Consider the following 24,557-nt stretch of genomic DNA (forward strand, 5'->3'; position numbering starts at 1 on the left):
ATTTAGGTGGATATGAGGTCAGGTGTGCTGAGGAAGGACATATCACGACAGAGGATGCACAGTCAGCGAATGGCTTTGGTGGCCAATTAGGAATGGTGACATTAATAAAATCTACCTTTACTTTGGAAGAATTGATGCCCATGGTTGGTTGCCTGAGTTTTACATCTCGATGGCCAGGTGTGAACCACAAACCTCATGGAACAGGAATTTGAAGTCAGAGTTCCATCTGAGCCATTTTTCAATGAAGACCAAGAGGCACAGACTGCCCCATTGCTTTTGTTAGAGTTTCCTTCTCTAACATCCACCCAAACTCAGCACAGCAGGCTCACCATGTGCAAGTGTTGCACTGTTCTTGCACAGTGGAACTATCCCTGATATGTGGAGAAAAGTGACCACAGAGAACCTCAATTTTCACAAGATGGCCACTAAATGCCCCACAAGGTATTCAGGCACTTACAAGCTTTAGCTATAAATATCAAACAATAAAAATGATTGCCAAAAATCAGTCAGTAAAGTTAATGAAAGGTTGTTTTTTAATTACTTCACAAGAAAGTATGAAGGTAAAGACAGCTGCAAGAGAGCCAGATCAGGTTAGTTGGCAATCCAGCCAGACCAGAAAGACAAACAGAACAAAGGGTTCAATAAACCTTTAAAGATCTGTAAAATATGCTGAGCCTTTAATAATCTGAAATCAAAACTTTGTTTCAAAGAGGTTTTAAAGCAAATGATTGAAAACCACCAATACAAACTATAAACAGCACAGGTTGCGCACACAGGCCTACAACAGCCTAAGATTCCAAAAAAGGCAACATCACACTGTGCACCGATTGTAGAAACATTACCGAATCGGTATACAAAGACACCAGGGTGCCCATCAAAGATATAATTTGAGAAGAAAAAAAATATTATTGTCCAAAGTTATGAATAACTAGTCTTGCTGGTGAATAAGGCTAGTGTCGATCTATGGAAGCAGACGGACAGGTAAACAAGCCGTTGGTTGAAGTATGCCTACCGCCATGGCAAGCGAGGCGAAGTCGACCTTTTTGGCATTCACCACTCTTTTGCTATGACAAAGGGTTAACGCTCAAAACATCAGCTTCTTCTCCCTTCCCACAGCAGTTAGCTTACCTCAATATTGTCAATTCCATCCATTGTCCCGTTACGATTGATGGATGAAAGGTCAAAGTGAGTGAGTGAGTGAGAGAGATATCCCATATGACAAATTCCAATAAATAAGAAAATTTATCTCAAAACCTACAAAAAGCACGCAATTTAGATGCGTATTTATACAAGTTGCATGATGGGTAAATTACTTCTTTTTTTTTTTTTAATCCAACTATTCAAATGCAGCTTCATAGAGCATCACATCTGAATGGTAGGAGGCAAAGTTTAAGATATTACTTTGCAGGAAATAACTTGCATAAGTCACGAGATGTTTACCGCAAGGAATTGTGGGATATAGGCAGGGTCCATTTATTTTGATCAATTGGCCGTTTGAGTTATTTTGCGGGAGATATGTCAAGAGGAAGAAATTTGACCTTGTTCCGTTATCGACTAAAACGAACATGACGATCTGAGTTTGTGCGGAGTGTTAAAGTTTGAACGCAAAACGAGAGATTCAGACAAATTTACCGATTTTATGATCACCATCACAGTGACGATCTCCGAGGGTGAACGTCCCATGCCCTATATTAGCATCACAAAGTCAGCCAGTACACATTCAATGGAAGGGGAAATATGGTGGATCTGACCCAAGCACTATCCCAGATTACCAACATAAATACCGTCCAACAATCTCGAGTGAGGGCGATTTAAACTATACTAAACTGTCATTGCCAGTATTATATATCGTGACAATTTTTTGCTAAAAGTACTCCGCTTTTGCCAATTTATGTTCTTACAAGAAGGAAATTTTTTTTTAAAATAACAAAAATTAAAAAAAAGATAACACCCCAAACAAGACGAAGCTCCAAATTCGACACAAATGCACCTCACAGTGCGTGCACAAAACAAAATGAAATGATTTGCATTGACAAAATGGTTAGTGAGATGGTAATGACAAGATGTGAATGCAATTGTTACAATATTGAAAAGAAATTTAATGGACAAGGTGGATATAGAAGAAAGGTGCATCAAGACTGAGGTGTTGGGACCCGGTTGGCAAAAGGTGACCAGATGTTGTATGCTGGGTCGTACATCTCGATGGATCGCAGGAAGTCTGCACCAGTGAAACCGCCAACAGCGTAAAGCTGCTCTGCTGCAACCGCCACTCCAACATTACTGCGAACTACCGACAGGGTGCCTGCCAGGTTCCATTCGTCCCGCCGAGGATCATAAGACTCAACCGATGCCAAAGAATGTGAACCATCAAAACCACCAACGACGAAGAGCTTGCCTGTACAAAACATTCATGGTTGAAGAAATGCAACAAGTTTTACAACAACAAATGCATGACTAAATAGATTGCAAAAACAAATAGAAAAATTATCCAACAAATAGACTGCTAAATTGCAGAAAATACAATTTGTCCACTTCCTTGCCAATTACTGTTTAATTTGCAAATGAAGGATGCATTTGTAAAAACTATCAATTTTCTTTACACAAATATATATTACAGGTCAAAAGTTTTAGAACACCCCCATTTTTCCAGTTTTTACTGAAATTTAAGCAGTTTAATGTTTCAATGTACTCTGAAATGAAAGCATAGAACAAATAAACAATTGTAGATAAAAAAGAAATCATGGAATCGTTTTGTTGAACAAAATTTAATCTAAAATTTGACTCAAAGTAGCCACCTTTTGCAGATATAACAGCCGAACATACTCGCGGCATTTTCTTCAATGGAAATCAAACATTGTTCGGAAATAAAAGTTCTTCCCAACGCTGCTGCAGAAGTTCCCACAAATGTGTTGCACTTGTCGGTTGCTTTGCTTTCACCCTTCTGTCCAGTTCATCCCAAACCAGTCTGGAGACTGTGCTGGCCATTCCATGATTTGAAACCTAGTCTTCTTCTTTTTTTCCAAGGTAGTTCTAACATAGCCTGGAGATATGTTTTGGGTCGTTATCTTGCTGTAGGATGAATCCCTGACCAACTAGGCGTAGACCAGAGGGTATTGCATGGCACTGCAAATTGCTGTGGTAGCCCTTTTGGTTCAGGGTGCCAGTCACTCTGTACAAGTCACCGGCTCCGGATCCAGCAAAAGAGCCCCAGATCATCACGCTTCCTCCTCCATGTTTGACAGTTGGTGTCACACACTGAGGAACCATCCTTTCGTCTACTCGACGGCGTACAAAAACCCTGCATGATGAACCGAAGATTTCAAATTTTGATTCATCGTCCATAAGGCCTTCTTCCAGTTTTCAGTAGTCCACTGGCGGTGCTTCATGGCCCAGACAAGCCTCTTTTTCATATTTTGCCATCTTATATTAGCAATGGATTTCTGACTGCCACTCGACCTGTCAAACCTGCAGCTCGAAGTCTTCTCTTCACAGTTGAAACTGAGAATTTTTCGACCAGTGTTAAGCTGTGCTTGAAGCTGCTGTCCTGTGAACCACCTATCACGCAAGCTGTTGATTCTCAGAAAATTTTCTGATTGTGTTGTGGCTTTGGGTCTACCAGACCTCTTCCTGTCAGTTTCCTCCAGTTTCCAAACGCCTTTTGATGGTGTAGGAAACTGTACTCACTGACACCTTGGCTCACTTTGCAATTTCTCTAAAGGAAAGACCTACACTTTTAAGGGTTATAATGATCTGTCTGTCTTCCTTTGTTAATTGTCTTTTTCTCACCATTATGATAGCAATGTACTACTTCCTGCAGTGCAATATTGTCCAAATAATTCTTCAGAGGGTGTAGCAACACAGTCCGTTCCAACACTGGTTTTATACAGAGGGTTTGCAACTAATCAACAAAAGTTGGGACATCTGTAAGAATTGTTTGCATCAACTTTCAAGGCTTGATTTACTTCCATTGCTACAAAACAGCTGCAGTTGCTAACCCATTACTTGTTCCCTGAAAAGGGCCTTTTTTAACAACTGAAATTTACATTATTTTTCAGTTTTTGGGAACCTAAACTTTTTTTCTTTTTTTTTACCTCTGGCAGTTTACCGCTTAGCTTTGTACCATTTCAGGTTATTCACTGGACTTGAACTGCTTAAATTTCAGTAAAAACTGAAAAATGGGGGTTTTCTAAATCGTTTGACCGGTAGTGTGTGTGTATATATATATATATATATATATATATACACACACACATATGTACATGTACATATATATATATATATATATATATATATATATATATATATATACACATATACATACATACATATATATATATATATATATATATATATATATATATATATATATATATATATATATATATATATATATATATATACATACACACACTGATGAGCCAAAACATAATGATCACTGACAGGTGAAGTGATCAACATTGATTATCTTGTTACAATGGCACCTGTCAAGGGGTGGGATATATTTGGCAGCAAGTGAAGAGTCAGTTCTTGAAGTTGATGTGTTGGATGCAGGAGAAATGGGCAGGAGTAAAGACCTGAGCGACTTTGACAAGGGCCAAATTGTTATGGCCAGCCAACTGGGTCAGAACATCTCTGAAACGGCAAGGCTTGTGGGGTGCTCCCTGTCAGCAGTGGCGAGTACCTACTGACAGCGGTCCGAGGAGGGGCAAACCACAAACCAGCGACGGTGTTGGGCGCCCAAGGCGCGAGGGCAGCAAAGGCTATCCCATCTGGTCCGAACCGACAGAAGGTGTAAAAAAAAATTTAATGGTGGTCACAGGAGGAACGTGTCAATCCACAGTGCATCGCACCCTGCTGCGTAGCCGCAGACCGGTCAGAGTGCCCATGATGACTCCTGTCCACCGTCAAAAGCACCAACAATGGGCACGCGAGCGTCGGAACTGGACTTTGGAGCAAGGGAAGAATATGACCTGGTCCGATGAGTCTCATTTTCTTTTAGATCATGTGAATGGCCGTGTACGTGTGCGCCGTTTACCTGGGGGAAGTGATGGCACCAGGATGCACTGTGGGAAGACAAGCCGGTGGAGGGAGTGTGATGCTCTGGGCAATGTTCTGCTGGGAAACCCTGGGTCCGGCCATTCATGTGGACGTCAATTTGACATGTGTCACCTACCTCAACATCGTTGCAGACCAGGTACACCCCTTCATGGCAATGGTATTCCCTGATGGCAGTGGCTTCTTTCAGCAGGATAATGCGCCCTGCCACACTGCACACATTGTTCGGGAATGATTCCAGTGTTGCCCTGGCCTCCAAATTTTCCAGATCTCAATCCGATTGAGCATCTGTGGGATGTGCTGGACCGACAGGACTTGAAGGATCTGCTTGTAATATTTTGGTGCCAGATACTACAGGACACCTTCAGGGGTCTCGTAGAGTCCATGCGTTGGCGAGTCGGTGATGCTTTGGCGGCACACGGAAGACCAACAGCATATTAGGCAAGTGGTCATAATGTTTTGGCTCATCAGTGTATACAAGGCTCATGCTGTCTGTCTGGCATCATGATACATTTTGTCGTTGTTTCATCACAATCCCACAAAAGTAAAATGTCAAAAGATGTTGTGATTGTAAACCATAAGAGGACTGTGGCGTCGTATTGTGGCATCGTAATGTGGTGTCATTCCTCCCTTGTTTGGTTGTTTTTTTTTGAGATTTCATTCCTGTGATATCGTGTGATACATAGTATAATTTTTGGCCCCATCTCTCAATGGTGAAGAATCACTTAAAAAGAATTCGTATCCAGATCTTCACCAAAATCTAATCGGTTCATCCTTCTCACACCCAACCTGCCCACCAAATTTCATCCGAATCTGTCCACAACTTTGAGATATCCTGCTCAGAAACAGACAGAAAAACATAACCTCCCCCCCTCCCACACTTCCATGGTAGAGGTACAAACAAAAACAAAACTTATTTGATATAATAAACTTGTATGGTTATTTTGAACAGTTGAATGAATCACATGGTCTTGAATTATGGGCTGCCATGTTCCAGGAGAGCAAAGTGAATCTCGATGCATTGCACAAAATAAAAGAAAATGTGGATTTGAAAAAGCAATGGTTGTGCAAATAAAAATTAGGAATTTCAATCTCAAATCATACAAATCCCCAACTATTGGTGCATCCCCCCCCCAGACACAATTCTTTCTTTCATTACATACTAATCTGTTCTATGCTGTAGCTCCTTCACATTGTATTAAAAATAAATAAACCAGCAAATCTATGTAAAGCGAGTGAGCTTCAGAAATTATCCTCTACCTCATGTTGATAAAACCCAACCCGAGATGTGAAATGAGAGTGGTATGGCATGTTCGACGCGACTTGAAAACCACAGATGTGTTATGTGGTCCAACCGGACGTGAGAATTTTAAGTTCAGTGAAGAAGCCGTTAATACAAGTAACATTGAAATTAAGTTTTGAAAGTGCTTTTGTCCAAAAAGGATTGTGGGAATCACACAAACCATAGTGATGTTGTTGGGATTAAACACAAAAGAAAAAGAGGGGTGATGTAAGAGATAGGGATGAGGGATGCAAATAATAAAGTATACTTCATGGTGTAACTCTTCTCAAAAAATATATATATATATATATATATATATATATATATATATATATATATATATATATATATATATATATCTCGGTAAACAGGGTGGCACACCCATTTTTTTATGCCACTTAAACCACACCTGTGGAATTTATTAAGCAACCAACATTATTGCAATCACCCGTGATGAGGCTGAAGCACAATGCCTGTTACTCTCCCATTACAGACAGGTTGGTGGCCTTTGCTTTTTACTGCCTCTGCTCACGCTCTCCATTTCTCAGAACCTTCGGACCCTCCCCAGAAACACCGGGATGCACATATTCATCCAGTAACCCTTTCCTGGTTGAACTCCCAAAATCTAGGTTTACCGCAAACCTCAACTCTTCTGTTTCTCTTGGCTCCCATTTGTGGAACCGCCTTCCTAAAGCTGTTCGATTCCACTATTACGTCCAGGGCTTCAAGCAGGTGGTGCAGCATAATTTAATGTCATCCTGCATCCCGACCCATGATCCTTCCTACCCCCATTTCCCCATAATTACAGACGGGATGACTTGTAATATTCACCTCCACCATGAGCAGGCAGTGCAATACGATACACATTTACATAGAGATAATTAGGGTGTTTCCCCAATCTTGAACCCCCAAGGACCATAATTTTTTTTAACTATTCCCGTGAAAACCCCACCGCCCCCCTCCCCCCCCACCAACCCTTGCCCAAGTATAACCACCAGCTTGAAACTCATTTCATGACTACGTAGAAATTAAAAACAAAACCCACACTTCTCAAATGATAGGATGTAAGATGATCAAGCAAGTAACATTACGTTTTTATGGCCCTGAAGAATGATAAAAAGGGCACGGGTTAGGCTCGGCAGAGCAAGAGACCCACCATTGTATGCCGCAATGCCAGCACCACGCCGAGCCACATTCATCGGTGCAACTGAAGTCCAGGTGTCGCTTGCGGGGTCATAGCGTTCCACAGAGTTGAGGCAATTCCACACTTCACCGCCACCCGCAATGTACAAGCAACCATCCAGCACACACACAGAAGGCTGGTACCGACCTGGTAGAGCACATTGGTCGTCAATGAAATTGGTAAGACTTGCCAAGTATGGACACTTTCCTCAGTCGGGCTGAAAGTATATGGGAACGAGCGCATCCTTTGCTCACCGGTGTGCAAGTAAGAGCAGATGCTCCAGATCTTGCTTATAGGATCAAAGGACTCACAGCACTTCACACCTTTCTGCCCATATGCATCAGATCCACCAACGATGTACAGCCTGTCCCGAAGGGCTGCCACACCTACGATTTGAATTGTTATGGGGAAAGGAAATATCAAAAAAAATTCTGGCTTCGTATAATTCTTGAAAATAACGAATTAAAAGGCAAAATTATCTGAAATCTGCCAATTGGCAGAAGTCTTGCACATCTAACACGACAACCTCATTTCCATTTCCTTGTTCTGCTGTTAATACATACATATATATATATATATATATATATATATATATATATATATATACATACATACATACATATACATACACACACACACACTTGAACACTCAACCTGGTGATATGTTCTCACCCACAACTCCAAAATCCTCTCTCCAAAATTCAAAACATAGATATCTGTGTTTTCTCAAACTTCACCTGCTAAGCCCAACAGGATGATCATTTTTTTCTCCATTAATCTGAGGAAAAGATCCAACCCCAGATAGTGATCATCACTTGGCCTCTGCTATTACTGTTTGGAATTTAGGCAACACTATGGACCAAATGTTTCCTACATTTCATGAATTGCTCAAACCTAAACCTATTCTCTATGCCTGCTGTTGGCTTGGCACCTATGGTTCCTGAGTTCGAGCCACTGTCGGCCGTTGAATTAACACCAGGTGGGGTCGACTCAGCCTGTCATCCTTCAGACGTCAGCAAAATGAGTACCAGTGTACTGGGGTAATAACCATTCGGGGTAACCTACGTCGGAGTGGCGACCCGTCCACGACTGTACTCCTTGCCATGAAACTTACTCAGCAGCCCGATTCGTCTTTATAGCGTGAAAGGAATGGTATTATTATTGTTATTATTATTAATATGATCGTGAAACCAATTCTTTCCCAGCTGCACCACACTGCACAATTTCTGCTCAAGCCAAATTCAGAGGAAATTAATCTCGATATGCACGGGCATACCTGCTTCTTCGCTCATGCCCTTATGACTCATAAGTTTGATCACATCACTAAACTGGCTTCCATTATACAAACGAATAGATTTTAAAATTTCACCGATAACCTGAGCCAAACACTATGGTCTAAAAAAAAATGGGAATTTCCTGATAATTCCTTGCAAGAGGATCAAGACATTTGGCAATCGAGTATTCTTCAAACATGCTCCTCAACCACGGTAACTTGCTGCCTCTTAAACGTGGCACAACCACATCACTGCATGGAAATCCCTCCCAAAACCCCATTTCTCACTGTTGCTTTTTCTCAGCTCTTACTTCTTTGTGAAGCTCTGAAATTTTGCTTCCTTTTTTTTTGGAACGTGAGCAGGAGAGGGAGGATAACCAAGAAGTTAATTAACATGCCTGCATTGCATCGGCTGGTGCCGAGCTCAGAAATGGCAGTCCAGGTGTCAGCCTGTGGATCGTAGATCTCCCCAGCATTCAACTCATCCGAATGCCCATTTGAGCCCCCGAGAACAAAAAGACGGTCCTGTATGCATGTGCAAAACAAACACCATTAGTGGATCCTTGATGGGATGTCTTTAAGCAACTATATGTACGATTTCATATTGAAACAAAAACAGTATATACTGTTGTGGAAATTCTTTCTTGGGGGAGGGGGCGGGGTAACTTTGTATAATACAACAATAGTTATTTCCCTTATTGCATTGTTAGAATAAGCACGAGGCAATTTAATTGCGACATAGGATATGTGTCATATGTGCAGAATGCCACTGTCTTCCCTCCCAACATGTACGCGTTTGAAACCACTTTCCCCTGAAATGTTCTTAATGTTGTCTTCCTAATCTGTCTTTCATATGTTGCTTTAAAGGGTTCGACACCTCATCAGGTGCTGATAGTGAAAGGTCGGGGCGGGTTGCCCTGCCCAGACTGGGCTACGGGCCAATGGCAACCAAGTGGGGAGGGGCTAGTGGCGTCATGAATTTGGGTGAGGACAGATATTATAAAAGGGGATGGGCGGTGCAAACCACAAGGAAGGAGAAACCAGGTTGCACTGGATAAACCGCACAAGAACTTGAGGGGTTTGATCCACAACACGATGCATCTGCCTACTTGAGCCTCCAAACACACCTTCCCGCAGGCAGCATCCACTTCCCACCTCGTGCTGGCAACGTGCTGCGGCACAAACTGTTTCCCTGCAAGGCCACATCTCCACCTGGGACCAAGCTGTGTACCGGCGATGAATGTACATAAATAAATGCAATTCGGTCAATTCCAAAATATTTTCTCCAATAACCTCATCTCAGATCACCAATTTGGATTCAGACCAGGTCCCTCCACCTTAGACATGCTGCTTCTACTCACCAAACAATAGATGGGAGGCTCTCAACATCAGACATGAGATCAAGGCAGTTCGTCAGGACACATCTTGTGCTTTTGATTCAGTTTGGCATCCTGCCTTACTCTCAAAACTCTCTGCCTATAGCATCCAAGGCCAACGCCATACATGGCTTACTGACTTCCCTTACTCTCGGAGCCAACATGTTACTCTCCACGTAATCCTTTCATCCCCTCTCCCTGTCGAGACGACAGTGTCCCAAGGCAGTGTTCTGGGCCCAGTCCGACACCTGATCCTCATAAATGATCTCTCCACATCTCTGGAAAATCCTCTTTATCTATTTGCTGATGACTCCACCCTGTGCTGTAACATACCTCATCCTTCAGACAGGAAGGCTGCAGCCTCTTCCCTCTCCTCAGACCTTGACAAAAATCACAAGATGGTCAAACACTTGGAATGTGTCTTTCAATCTTGACAAACCTCACACTCTCATTCTCATTCTCTCCCTCCCTCTCCCCAAAAGGACCGTCTGGAAACTCCCCCCGTCCCAACTTTCAAACTCCTGGGTCTCAACATCAGCCATGATCATTTTTTGGCAAACCACATTTCAAAGTTGGCCACCAAAGCCAGCCGCCGACTGGGCATCCTCCGTCATACAAAGTCCTTCCTTGGCACACCTTAGCATCTATCCACCTACAAAGCCTTCAGACAGCATGGAGTACTGCTCTCCTATGTGGGCTGGCTCCCGAGTCTCACACCTTGCTCAGTTTGATGCCATGGAAACCAAGGCCTTCAAGATTATTGGAATTTCCCACAATGAAGCAGAGTTTATGGGTCTATCATTACGCAATCACAGACAGGTTGGTGGTCTCCGTTTTCTACCGCCTCCTTTCTGGTCTTGCACCCTTTGCTCTTTCTGTGCTTTGCACCCCCCCCCACCCTCCACCAGGTTTCTTCAGGGCACACCTAGTCCACCATGAACCCCCTTCTGGTTAAACTACCTACAATCAGGATCACGACTCACCTACATTCATTCGTTCCTCTTTTCTCATGCCCATGGAACCAACTTCCACATTCTCTCCAATCTCATTAATCTCCTCCCCCCCCCAACCACACCACCCCAATCCCTCCTCCTTCCAAAATTCCAGTTTCCTTCCTGATAGTTTCCTTCCGTATCCATCTTGTCCACCCAATGCATCCTTTCTTGACCCTCATTCCTCCCCACACCCATTGTTTGTCCAAGTCTGCCTCTATCTTGGCCTTCAATTCTGCTGCTGGTGTCCACTCCCCCCCCCCCCAGCTGTTCCTTTTGTCCCGATTGATCCGTTCAGTGTACTAATTTTAGCTCTTCCACGTGGCTCGACTGTTTAAAAAACAATAATTAAAAATAAACCACCTCAAAGCCATGTTCCACCCCTCTCCCCACCAATCAGCCAGATAGGCATCATTTCTTGTTTTAACATTGATTTGATGAATAATTCCAATTTTTTTATTGTCATGACCCAGCAGATTCGACAATAATGTGGTGCAGCAAATTTTGGGGAAAATGGCCCCGAGGTATGGAATTGTACAAAAACAAAATATCAAAGAAAAGGCTTCACACACAAACAATCATGTGATATATAAAAATCTCATTCGAACCACTCACTCACTCATATTAATTAATATGTTCGGTACCTTCTGGGTGACGTAGAAAGCTGAAATTTTGCGTGCCGACGGACATCAAAATCGAAATACGACAAAATTAAATTAAAGTATTGATATGTTTTAAATGCTATTTACTAAGCATTTGTAATAATTAGCAATTTGTTAACCAAGTAATCGTAGAAATGACAGCACACTTGAAACATTGCATTTTGGATCACATGACTTTCCATTATTTTTGATTATTGTTTGATTAAGTTAATTACAAATATGCAACATTTTTAGTTTGACTTTTGGCCTGCCTATCATTGGAACAAAGTGCTCTTGAATAGAAATCGTCCACTTCAAATGATGCACCAAGTTCATGTAAGATGCACCACCTGAGTCGTTGCTTGCAAGTATTTCGTTATTAGTTTTAGTTGCCCCATTGGTATATATATATATATATATATATATATATATATATATATATATATATATATATATATATATATATATATATATATATATATATATATATATATATATATATATATATATATATATCCTACTGTGAACTATAACAGTATGGCCAAAGTATTTTATACATGAACAGCGAACTCTTAATGCGAAAAGGTCATTTACAAAGTTAGTGTGTTCCTTCTACAATTCCTGCTCGTCTAAAATAATTATCTAATGGAGTTCACGCAATCATGAGCACGAGCATGATAAAGTGGCGTACCATGAGGGCCGCCATCTGAAATCGTGCACGAGGAGCACTCATTGGTGCAACCATAGACCAGGTGTTCTTTGACGGCTCGTAACGCTCCACAGTACGTAAACAATCCTCTCGGTTGTAACCACCTGAACCGCAAACAATGCATACCTCATATCCATTACATTCATATGGAATCTTTCATACATCACATAGAGATCCACAATTTGGTATGCAGCCTGCGGCTGCTGTATCATTGCTGGGAGCACAGCTGTGCTGCGGATCTCAATCATGAAAAGGACTGTACTACAGTATGATCCTTTTCTCTCAGGAAAGGTTCAAATCAATTAGTTACTCAACAATCAACCATCACTTGACCCAGAACAGATACCTGTGCCAATGGTGACACAAAGATGTAAAAATAAATAAATAAAGGAAACAAAAGCCTTACCAGCTGCAATGAGGCATTCATCAAGCGAGACAACACCCAAGCCACAGCGCTCGTAAAACATGGCCGAAAGAAGCGTCTTGTCTTCTTCCAAGCCATTGTCACCACGGAGAGCAAGTGCTGCCATGGAGCTGTCCTCTTCCCCTAGCAGCAGCACGCCTTCGATGCTGGGGCTCTTGGAAAGCACGGGTGTGCCCGTTGGTGAGGATCGCTGGCTGCAAGGCCGGCAATGCAAAGACATGGCACACAGAGAGCCACCAAGCACAGCCAGACACACAAGTTGCAACTCTGCAGTCTTTTCCCAGGCCACGACCTTCCAGTTGGAATCCGAGTTGCGCTGACCCGGAGAACTCGGGTGCTTGCAGGAGCTCCCGGAATGGATGCTGCTCTCCCGGTGGATGACGCGCTTTAAGTGAGCAAGAAAAATAAAAAGTTTTTTTCTTTTTTAAAAGGTGCATTGTTTTTTAATCCTCCATTTATTGAAAATGTCAAGCAAAACAAAACTAAAATATTAACAATCTAACCAACGTAAAGCAATTTTCAGGGTGGGGGGGGGGGGTAGGGGGAAGACCCCATTTCTCTCGATGTGAATATGTATTGTGTAGCACCACCCGGTGGTTGGCAGTATTACACATCATATTGTATTTAAATTCCTTCCACACAAGGTGTTGGTGGATACCTCTGCTTGTAATATTATATTAATTATCAATGTAAAAGTGCATCGATGTCTTCTAACGGTGTCACACTTCAGAAGCCTTGGACATTGGAAAGATTTTAATGAATCATGTCATTAACAAATTCACAAAAATGCATCTTAATACAAAATCGGATTTTTTTTATCATTTCGTTATTAAAAATTAGGACTGAACAAGAAGCAAATTATCATAATTGCAAGCCTTAACATTTTTCACTCCTCAGAACGTTATACTGAGTGGTTGACTCATCAAACCAGAAACATCGCTTGGTCTCAGGGAACCTTTGTCTCCTAATGTCTTCAACATCTTGTAATTAAACTTGTAAGACTCGGTGTTGTAATGGTTAGAGCGTCCACTCTGAGTCTGGGAGGTCAGTGGTTCAAACCCTGGCTGTCATACCAAAGACTGCGTCTTCACTTGATGACCAGCATTTTTTTTTAAGGATAGAACACAGGCAAACAACCATGGGTTGGCAAATACAGCACAGGCTTGATGGGACCACTGGCCTCATCCTATATTGAAGTTCCTTGAAAGTGAACTAACATTTCTATAAACCTTGAAGTTGAAGCAGCTACATATTTTATCTCCGAAATAAAACGATTGCGTTACGACTTTAAAGCAGTTTTAGCAATAATGGCCACACGATGCAACAATGTATGGAGTACAGAAACCTCAACACCTCTTAACCCTAAAGCCTCGGTTTACTGCCCAGAAGCAGGACGACTCATCATCTGGCCTTGAAAGATAAGCCGTTGCAAATCTCATAAACCACACCGCAAGCAGATGTAAAGGGCAGGCTCTTGAGAGCAAATGCAATCAACCTATCACCACATGCTTCTGATTGTTTAACATTATACGATTGTAAAAACAAAACCTAAAAGTGCAGCAAGGGGAAGACCCTAACCTGTACAAGATGGATTTCTTCATCAACCACAGTGTCAGAGGGGGAATCGCCATTGCCGCCATCCATCAACTTGTGATCAGCAGACAGATGCAAAGTTTGAACCTAAGGTAAGTCAGGGTGTGATGAAGCAAATAATTAACTTTACAAATGTTATCATTTTTCTGTATCACTTCCTTTTAATTTGCTTACATGTCCTTTATTCCATGTTTTCTGTTATTTTATCCTCCTGTTCTCCTTCACTTTGATAGTTTCCTGTAAAATGCCTTCAGATATCTCCTTGTGAAGGTGCATTATAAATAACACAAGCCCCAGACATTTTTTTTTGTTGCATTGTTCATAGCTCTAATTTGCGATTTCGAAATTCTAAGAACAGGTAAAGCAAAGGTGGATTGACATGACTTGCCTGGAGGCAATCACATGCACCTAGCCTTGCACAGCCAATCAGCAGCGGCTTGTGACTTGTTGCAAAACCATGCGGTTCATCGCTCATGGTCGCTTTATCTTGGCATTTATCAATACAATGTGAATGAAGAAAATGTTTTTGGCCAAATCAATTTTTTTTTCTTGACCCTGCACCCAGTCCTGGGTGATTGATATGGTACCATTTTCAGCTTCATGCTATCAATGGTTTGGGAGCTGATGCAAAAAGACACAAACATTGGATTTTATTGTCGAGATAAAACAGCCTTGTGATGTCTTGGCTTGCCCCACTGTTCTCATCCCTGCCCCCAAATGAATTTAAGTTGATGAACTGTTTGGTTAAATTAATGTGGTGCTGATGTAGCAAAGGTTTTATGGGCCAAATGGCATCCTCCTGCATCAAAGTTCTTTGGGAATCTATTTAATACATAAGCCTCAGCTTAAATCACAGAGAAACGCTTCCGGACGCCACAGGTGCATAACGGCAATCTTGGTGGATGTATACATACGAATTGTGTCATCAAATTGGGTGCCAATGGTTTGTCTGAGCATTTATCTATCTACAATTCCAGCTGTATGTGTGTGTGTGTGTGTGTGTGTGTGTGTGTGTGTGTGTGTGTGTGTGTGTGTGTGTGTGTGTGTGTGTGTGTGTGTGTGTGTGTGTGTGTGTGTGTGTGTGTGTGTGTGTGTGTGTGTTTCTCGACAACCACTGGTCCGATCTAATTGAAACTTGCCAGATATATTGCTGGGGACCTGAGGATGTGCCTTTTCAAGGTTTGATATTAATCGGACAAGTGCTTCCCAAGTTATGGCCATTTATTTACCAAACCAATGACAAGACACGTTGCGTGGGCGTGGCCGATGGGGGAAGGGAAGCTCAGCCGCGTTCCCCATTACGGGTTACAATGTACGGGCTTCCCGAGTGATGACTTCGTGTATTCTAATAATTTCTCGATTTCTTATGTGCATTTAGAGATAAACACAATGCCCCAAGTTATGATCGTTTTCATATTAGACGGTGCATAAATTTCAGTGACAGAGTGCTGGTATGCTCCGAACCAGGAAGTAATTTTTTTTTCTCTTCTCTTCTCTTTTTGTTTTTCCTTGCGACGACATTGCGAAAAGGTAAAATACGTTGGCGCTAATTGAATAATTGGCCATTAAAACCTAAATTGCGAATAATCGTAACTGATATGCGAACTTCCGGGCCACGCACGTACGGGCACGCGAGAGCGAAGAAACGGCCTGTGGTTGTTGCTTCTTGCTCGCAGTTGGAATGGTTTTTTTTTTGTTTTTTTTACAGGCACGTACTAGTCTCTACAATGCCAGCAATCTGTGTGTGTCTGTCTGTATGTGTGCGTGTCTGCGACCGCTGTTTCTCGACAAACACTGGTCCGATCTAATTGAAACTTGCCAGGTATATTGCTGGGGACCTGTGGATGTGCCTTTTCAATGTTTGATATTAATCGGACAAGAGGTTCCCAAGTTACGGCTATTTATTTACCAACCAATGACATGACACTGTGCTTTGTTTGCACGACCCACACATGTTCCATTGACTCCAATTTTTCATGTTTTTTTATTATTGTTATTTAAAAAGTACATTCAATAAAGTTATGTCAAAAAACAGGGTTTAGTATGTGTTTGGGAACCAATCAATCACTTATTACATTAAAAAAAAAATATTTTCTTAAGGGGATATATTATTTGGCTTGCGGATATCCATCTTACAAACCCAGTTTCATGTGTTCTTGAAAATGTGTTTGTAAGATGGACGTTCGCAAGTCAAATAATATATGCCCTTAAAAAAAATTTTTTTTTTAATGTAACAAGTGATTGATTGGTTCCCAAACACAAACTAAACCCTATTTTTTTGACATAAATAATTTTTGAATGTACTTTTTAAATAACAATAATAAAAAACATGAATAAATTGGAGTCAATGGAAAGTGTGTGGGTCGTGCAAACATGGCAAGTTGTACGGGATGAAAATCTGGTTGGTAGGAATCAAAATCAGGTTTTTAATTTATTAGATATAATCGAACGGTGAGGTGATACTGCGCATGGAGTCCTGGAAGGTGGTGATGCAACCTTCGATGAGGGAAACTCATGACATCACACAGCCAATTGATGAGTGATACCTTGCATAATTATCGGCTACATGTTTATTAGTCTGGGTGTCAATTCCTGTGAGTTTTCCACCCAACACAGGTTTTGGCAATAATAAAACAGGTCTGCAGATTTTCAGAAACAAAAAGGGCCAAACCCATGGAATGTGAGTCACTTGCCATCCATGCTAGTGGAAGGGACACGGTTGGCATAATGATCTAGAGGAGTTTACGGTGAAGCACGGTGACCTATACCAACTTCAAACTACCGTCCTATTGCTCTAACTTCTACTATTTCTAAAGTCTTTGAATGACTTCTCAATTCCCATTTTCTCAAGCATCTTGAATCTCACAGTCTTCCATCCAAGACCAATACAGCTTTCGCAAGGCAAGATCTACAGCTGATATCCTTTCTTGCATTACGAATGTCTGGGCCTCTTCATTGAGAGACTTTGGGGAATCCTTTGTTGTAAGTCTTGATATCTCAAAAGCCTTTGACAAAGTTTGGCATCGGGGTCTGATATCCAAGCTTCTTCTTTCGGCTTTCCACCTTCACTCTGCTCTCCCATATCGAGCTTTCTCTCCGACCGCTCTATCTCCGTAATTGTTGATGGTTCAATGTCGACCCCATTCCCAATCAACAGCAGTGTACCCCAGGGTTCTGTTCTGTCTCCAACACTCTTCCTTCTTTTTCTCAATGACCTTGTTTCTTCCACAAACAACCAAATGCACTCGTATGCTGATGATTCAACATTATATTCCTCCATGTCTTTCCCATCTGCCCTATCTTCCCTCACTCGATGTACATCTCGTTTCATCACAGCCACCTCTTAAACTCGACCCGCTCAAATTAAGCCACATGGTAGGCTCTCTTTCTCTTTTCTACAGATATTACTTCGGTTTCTGCTCGCAAGAACTTGCTGCTTGTGTACCTCCACCAAGGAATACTCGACAAGCCACGACATCACATGATTATTGTGTGGCCATTGGCAACTCAAGGGTGGGCCGTTACGATGTTTGTTTCTTCCCCTCCACTGCCAAACTCCGGAACGCTTTACCTTCTCACATCTTCCCAAACACTTACGACCTTCCCCTTTTCAAAAAGCAGATTTTTTTTACTTCCTCGAAAACTTAGACTATTCTCTCTTCCCTTACTTTTCTATCAAATTATTTTATTGAAGGCCTGGCCTCGATGATGACTTATTTAGTCCATGACTGGAGCCTTCAACATAGGAAAAAAGAAAAAAAAATGGTGTGTAAAATGGCGGAAGAGTGTTGGATCAAAGCCGGTATGAATTATGGGTAAATTGGTAATTGACATTCGAGGTCTGATTTCCTGCATTTAGCACTCGGCACGGCTTTGTTCAAAAAAGCAGTGTTCGTATGAATGGATCGAACGTTCGAAAGACTGAAACCTGGTTATAAAGAATAATGTTCGTATGAATGGATGTTCAGAATCTGGGTGTTTGTAAACCGGGGACTCCCTGTAGTGGAATTTTGAAGCGATTCTTTACCATTGAGTGATGAGGCTAAAAACAATATATAGGAGGATATCTCAAGAAGTCATGGATGGATTCAGATGAAACTTTGGTTAGAAGTATGGATAGGTGACAAGGATCAACTTATTTGATTTCAGATTTGAGAATTTCAAAGGAAACAAAAAAAAATTAAAAAAAAACTTCAAGTGATTTTCACCCTTGAGAGATGGAGCCAAAAAAGGATACATAGCATGATATTTCAAAAAGTTGTGGATTGATGACAAACCTCAGTGGATGAGTTGGGTCGGTGACAAGAACAAGACAAGAACAAACTACAAAAATAATGATAATAATAAGTGACCCGAGACAATGGGGAGAAACGCTTTATACATTTTTTATATAAATTGGTCTACTGGTGTTGATGTGGCACAGGCATGATGGGCAAATGATGTCCTCCTGCATCTAATTTCCTTATGTAAGCTAATTACATTTTTTTGTAAAGATACGGATGCAGATCCGGCCTATTTGAGATACAAAACAAACTGTTCAGCCTGGCAGAGGAATGCGCTCCACCGAGTGACATTGTAGTCGTTACTGTATCATGTTTAGTTGTGAAGGTATTAAAGAAAATGCGATTTTTGCTAACGACAGCACCAAAATTAACACCACAGCAGACCTGGGGCATTTTTGTGATAGCTCACATCTGAAATTATTCCGAAAGACAGTCTCGAACTGTGCCAGGTTCATGCTTTTGTGGAAAAAAAAAAAGCACAGGCCTCGATATTTTGCAAAAATCGACTGGACTATCTAATATATAAAGCTCATTCTAACCGCTAACTCACTGACTGATATTAAAGATCGGTGTACCTTCCGAGTGACGGAGAAAGCTGAAATTTAACGTGCCAATGGACATCAAAGCCAATACACCAAGAAAAATAAAATAAAAACACAGAATCGTCGGAAAGCATCTGTAAAGGAAAATATAAATGAAAGAAAATAATAAAATAAATGAAGAAAAAAAAAGATGCAGGTAAGCGACCCGAGACAATGGGGAAGCACGGTTCGTTACCGCTTACAATGTGTAAGCATACCCTTCAAGTATTTAATACAATATATTTCATCATTTCGCATATTTTTGTTTAAATATATTCACTGAAAACACGCATGTAAAAACAAACATTTAAATCCAACTCCAATGGGATGAAATAAACAAAATAATTGAATTTCATCAGGAATCAATCAAATCAAATCAATAGTTTTGGGGAGCAGGGGTAGACCTTCAAGCTCTTCTCACGAACAAAGCAACAAAGAGCAAGCAAAGTTGAAATGACTACCTTTCCAAGCATATCATCCAGTGGGATGTTGAAGTCGTCCATCATATGCTGCACCCATTCGAGCACTTTCCCATAGAGCTTTCCATTCCCAGGAAAACTAACTCCGTCCTCCAGCACTATCTCTACCTGCAAAAACACGAGTCCAAACCAAGGACAAAGTCAAAGGTGAAAATGCAGGGTGACAACAATCAAATGTACTACCAGATCGCAACCCACTGTCAGTCACGTTATGCTTTTCTTCCAACAAAACTCCATCCGTGTCTTCCATGGTTGATAAGCACGATCAAATTTATCCATCACTGGCAGTTTGTGGGAGCACTTGTACCGACCTGCAGTCGTGGAAGCTGGAGAAACTCCTCTCCCTGCACGACAGCATGAAGATTCTCCTGAATATACGAGTCCACCCGAGCCAGCAGTTGCACATCGACTGCACCGCTGGCGAATCTGCGCTGCGAAATGCAGTTTCCGGCATCGAGCTGAGATGACAGGAAATCTGCGCATACCTGAATGCACCGTGAGGCATATTAGGCATGGCGTACACCCACAGGCCATGGCGAGTCATGGAAAAGTGTTACAAGGACTATCATCTGAACAAACCTTCACCTTATGTGCATGATTTATTTTTAAAGCATTTTCCTCAACGAAGTAGCTTTGAAATATAAGCAAGATCCAACAGTGGCTTTGACTATCTTATTCTCTGAGATGTCTTCCTTCCCTCCCAACCTCCCCACCCCCCCACAACCAAATATCTTGATGAAGGTGCTCAGTCAGATAAATATACCTGAAGAGAAAGCAAGACATGACAGATGCAACAACAACAAAAAAACCCAGCTACGTTGAAACAATTCAAACAGTTCATTCTTCTCCTCTGAACAGTTGCTTCAACTATATAAAGGATCGATTCATCCTTGTATAAAGTACTGCTCTCATGTCTAAGTTCGAGCTCCACAAACTTACCGAACAGAATTAAATCCAAAGATATCCGACTCATCAACTCTTCTAAACCGACCTCAACACTCAAACTGCTTGAATTACGCGGCAAAGTTGTCTCCTTTCTCTTTTCTACAGATATTACTTTGGTTTCTGCACCTGAGAACTTGCTGCTTATGTATCTCTGCCATTTGTGAGATCACAAAATACCCGACAAGCCACGACATCGCACGATTATCATGGCCATTGGCAACTCAAGGGTGGGCTGATATGTTTTTCTTCCTCAATGAGGACTCATCGCCCGTGACTGGAGCCTTTAACAGAAAATTACATGATTTCTCCATCTCAAAGCAGATGCAAAATATTTCACTCACATGCAGAAAATCAGGAAGGGAAAGTTTATGACATTCTACCTGCTTGATGTGATCCATTTTCAACATGTTTGCAGCCAAATAGACCTCTTTCACTAAATCACTCGGAGCATCCAGCCTGTCGGGCAGCAAAGGAACTTCATTAGCAATGTTACAGGCACATCTTATAATGCTTTCCAAAATGGCTCCGATACTATGGTGCAGACACAAATGTCAATAAATCATGCTCTGTACAGATGGACGGTTTTGCCAAAGCAGTTTATTGGCCAGTGTTACAATCCTGGTCGGGTCACCACTCTGACACAAGAAGTTAGAGCAGGAATGTGTAATTTTTCAGGGTGCCGGCGATAGCTTGGCTACTCTTCGTGAAGTATACCGGGCATCTTTAACGTCCATTTGAGGGGTGCCACATACACTGATGAATCATCACCTGCTTGCAAAACACCATGATGACAGTTTATAGCTGGGCTGAGATTCAAACCACCAACCTCACAGACTCTGTGCACACACTAACCATTACACCACACAGTCTGGTTAAAAAAACAGCAACATTGGCTCCATTAACTTGGCTCAGGCGAAACAAAGGTCAATCAGCATGAGTGATTACAATCATGGCTGCCTGCTATATGGCATCTTTGAACATCTTTCTTGATTTGGATGCATCCTGTTAAAAAAAAAAAATACTTTAACAAAAACTACCTTCAGTTGCTATCGCTGAAATGCATAAAGGTATCGAAATATCGCACCAGGTAAAATATTTGAAAGTGCAGCATGTGTAATATATATATATATATATATATATATATATATATATATATATATATATATATATATATATATATATATATACATACATACATACATATATACACACATACATACATACATACGCCTGGTGTTGGTGCAGTGGTTAGGGCAGCGGCTTGGGATCCAAAAGGTCCTGAGTTCAAGCCCCGTTGGGTCACTGAATTAATACACCAGGGGGTTGACTCAGCCTGTCATCCTTCCGAGGTCGGTGAAATGAGTACCAGTATACTGGGCCGGTGTATACCCCGGTTAGAATAGGTGTACCATATCCCTCCGTCGTAAGAGGCGACCAGGGTTGCGTCAGGAAGGGCATCCGGCATAAAACATGTGCCAAATCACTATGCGGATCATATGGATGATCCGCTGTGGCGACCCCTAACGGGAGCAGCCGAAAGATGATGTGTGTGTGTGTGTGTGTGTGTGTGTGTGTGTGTGTGTGTGTGTGTGTGTGTGTGTGTGTGTGTGTGTGTGTATATATACATACACATAACTGGGGAATCTGACGCCACACAATGACTACTCTAACCATTTATTATAGGCACGGCTGAGTGTGCATCTCATAATGCAAAATCCATGAGCAGAGTGAACGAGAAGCTAGCACTCATGCACACGTGCAGCCAAAATTTTTCATAATTGCAAGGAAAGATTAAGACATACAAGCAAGTCGCCCGTGCCCGCATGGGATTCTAAATGGGGTGGGAAGGAAGCTGAAAAATGCAAATGGAGTTTTCCGTCAGAGCCGCCAAGCTGGGAGAAACAATTCGCATTTATTGCCACATCTGATGCAATGTAAATGCTCTAATGATGGCGAGGTGCTCCATTTGAAACCGTTTGTTCGGGATATGTAGCTTTTTGATGCCTATATGGGGTCCGTAATAAAAAAAATTTGTATTGGTGTCAAAAGCCAGTGACCAATTGGAAATTAATAGTAGGATCGCATTCTCACTTGGTGATGGTCATGTGAGCAGTGCTGGCCTTTCTTAAGCAGCATTATAAAGCCAGTTCCAAGTTTGCCCTGGTGGAATTAACCCTCCGAATGCCAGTGCCAAAATTGCAACTTAACCAGGAAAACAAATGCAAACCGATTTTCTGTCATTAAAGGATTTGTGCATCCAATGCGTTTGCGCTGAATAAGTCAAGGTAGCAATAGCAGATTACCTCCTCCTTCTCCTCGATGGTTATTAGCAAACCGGATAGGTTTGTATTGACAATGTGACAGAGACATGGTCACTCGCCTGCAGAGGCTAAGAACCCAAAACCTTAGTGCGGTTGATCTGAGCAGGATTTGAACCTCTGGGATAGTGCGGTCAGTGTCCTGACCAATGAGTCATGTTCAACCGAGCACAAGATGCACTTACAGACAACAAGAGTCAAGGCAATCTCTTTCCCTCTGCCATTATTAAATTAGCTGAGATTGGAAGTGTCTCAAGATAACAAACGTGGTCCATGGACCGATTGTCACCGAAAACTTGTTACACCAAGTCTCTCCTCTCCAACCTTCACTGCCACTCAGATGCAATATTTGAAAAGGTAATGGAATTAAAAACTCAAGATTACATTGATGAAAGCCAATGGCACATCACGGAAATAAATATAAAAGTAACGAACAAATGGAGGGAAAAAAAAAAAGTTTGTAACTTAAGAGTCTTCACTACAGACAGTGGCCTTACCGAGCAGTGTACATGTAAGTCAAAAGAACCTCAACAGCCTCTTGGTTCAGATCTTCAAAGAATACAAAAGAAGCGGGTGAAGCATCTCCATTGTTGAAAACCTCAAAGAAGTGTGGACTGCAGCAAGCGAGGATGGCTCGGTGGGCAAAGAGATCATGGCCACACACCTGGTCCAAGATAATTGAGATTAATAAAGGAATATAAATAAATAACAAACAGGGGGATGGGGGGGAAAAGAAAAAAAAAAGTCAAGGCGAGCAGGTGAAGGAGGCAAATAAAAAAGGTGTGTGTCAGTAGGATGTTACAACTAGGACTTACAAAACTGCCGTGTTTAAAATAATACAATTAATGCACTCCCTCCCTCCACACTCCCACCTCCCCGGCATTCCGTTCTTCCTCACTCTGAAGCAACATGAAACCTTACCACTGCCTGCTCAAGAAACAGTACGGCCATAATGCGGAATGGGGTGGACCCAGGAAGCGCAACTCTGGACTGCGTGTGGCATACCTGAGCACGAACAAACGCAAGAAATTTGGTTGCGCCAATTTTCCTGCCTGCCGCCGACGTCCATCCTGCAGGTGCATCTCGCCCCCCCTGGGCATGACTAGCCGGTGGGTAGCCGGCCAGACTGGCATGTTCAGTGAATGGCCGGCAATGAGAGCCTGGCTTTTGTGCTCACAGGTAACCCACTTTTTGCCACTGCATCAGCCCTGCATCAACAGACGGGGGTTAATTAGTGGAAGCTTTGTACTGCGAGAAATTGTGATTGATTTCCGATCGACAAGATGGCATGGTGGTATGGCCGTCAGCCGGTGATTGGAGCCTCACTGGTTTGAGTCCCGACACTCAAGGTGCCCATCCCCCCTCTCCCCCCCCCCACACCACCCGACGCGCAGAGTCGATGGCTGGACTGAAAAAAAAGTGC

At 42.0% G+C, this 24,557-nt stretch overlaps 1 protein-coding gene across 5 annotated transcripts in view; it reads right to left on the reverse strand.

Annotated features, from left to right (window-relative positions):
- Positions 1 to 515: 515 nt before the first annotated feature.
- Positions 516 to 24,557, reverse strand: part of IVNS1ABP (influenza virus NS1A binding protein) — a 102,999-nt gene continuing 78,957 nt past the window's right edge. For 4 of the 5 annotated variants that reach the window (XM_085854037.1, XM_085854033.1, XM_085854036.1 and 1 more), the window contains exons 4-14: positions 23,632 to 23,798; positions 21,197 to 21,272; positions 20,183 to 20,356; positions 19,854 to 19,979; positions 14,514 to 14,615; positions 12,918 to 13,320; positions 12,494 to 12,615; positions 9,192 to 9,318; positions 7,775 to 7,906; positions 7,494 to 7,667; positions 516 to 2,395 (exon numbers count right to left, since the gene is read on the reverse strand). In XM_085854037.1, coding sequence (XP_085710163.1) covers positions 2,133 to 2,395; positions 7,494 to 7,667; positions 7,775 to 7,906; positions 9,192 to 9,318; positions 12,494 to 12,615; positions 12,918 to 13,320; positions 14,514 to 14,615; positions 19,854 to 19,979; positions 20,183 to 20,356; positions 21,197 to 21,272; positions 23,632 to 23,798 — 1,866 coding nt within the window. In that variant the 3' untranslated portion in view covers positions 516 to 2,132. Of the gene's footprint in view, positions 2,396 to 7,493; positions 7,668 to 7,774; positions 7,907 to 9,191; positions 9,319 to 12,493; positions 12,616 to 12,917; positions 13,321 to 14,513; positions 14,616 to 19,853; positions 19,980 to 20,182; positions 20,357 to 21,196; positions 21,273 to 23,631; positions 23,799 to 24,139; positions 24,343 to 24,557 lie in introns of all 5 variants that reach the window. The other variant, XM_085854038.1, reaches the window with a different exon arrangement.

The sequence above is a fragment of the Eptatretus burgeri genome, chromosome 14, assembly GCF_056783735.1.
Source record: "Eptatretus burgeri isolate ZD-2024b chromosome 14, Ebu_testis_v1, whole genome shotgun sequence".
Taxonomy (NCBI): Eukaryota; Metazoa; Chordata; class Myxini; order Myxiniformes; family Myxinidae; genus Eptatretus; species Eptatretus burgeri.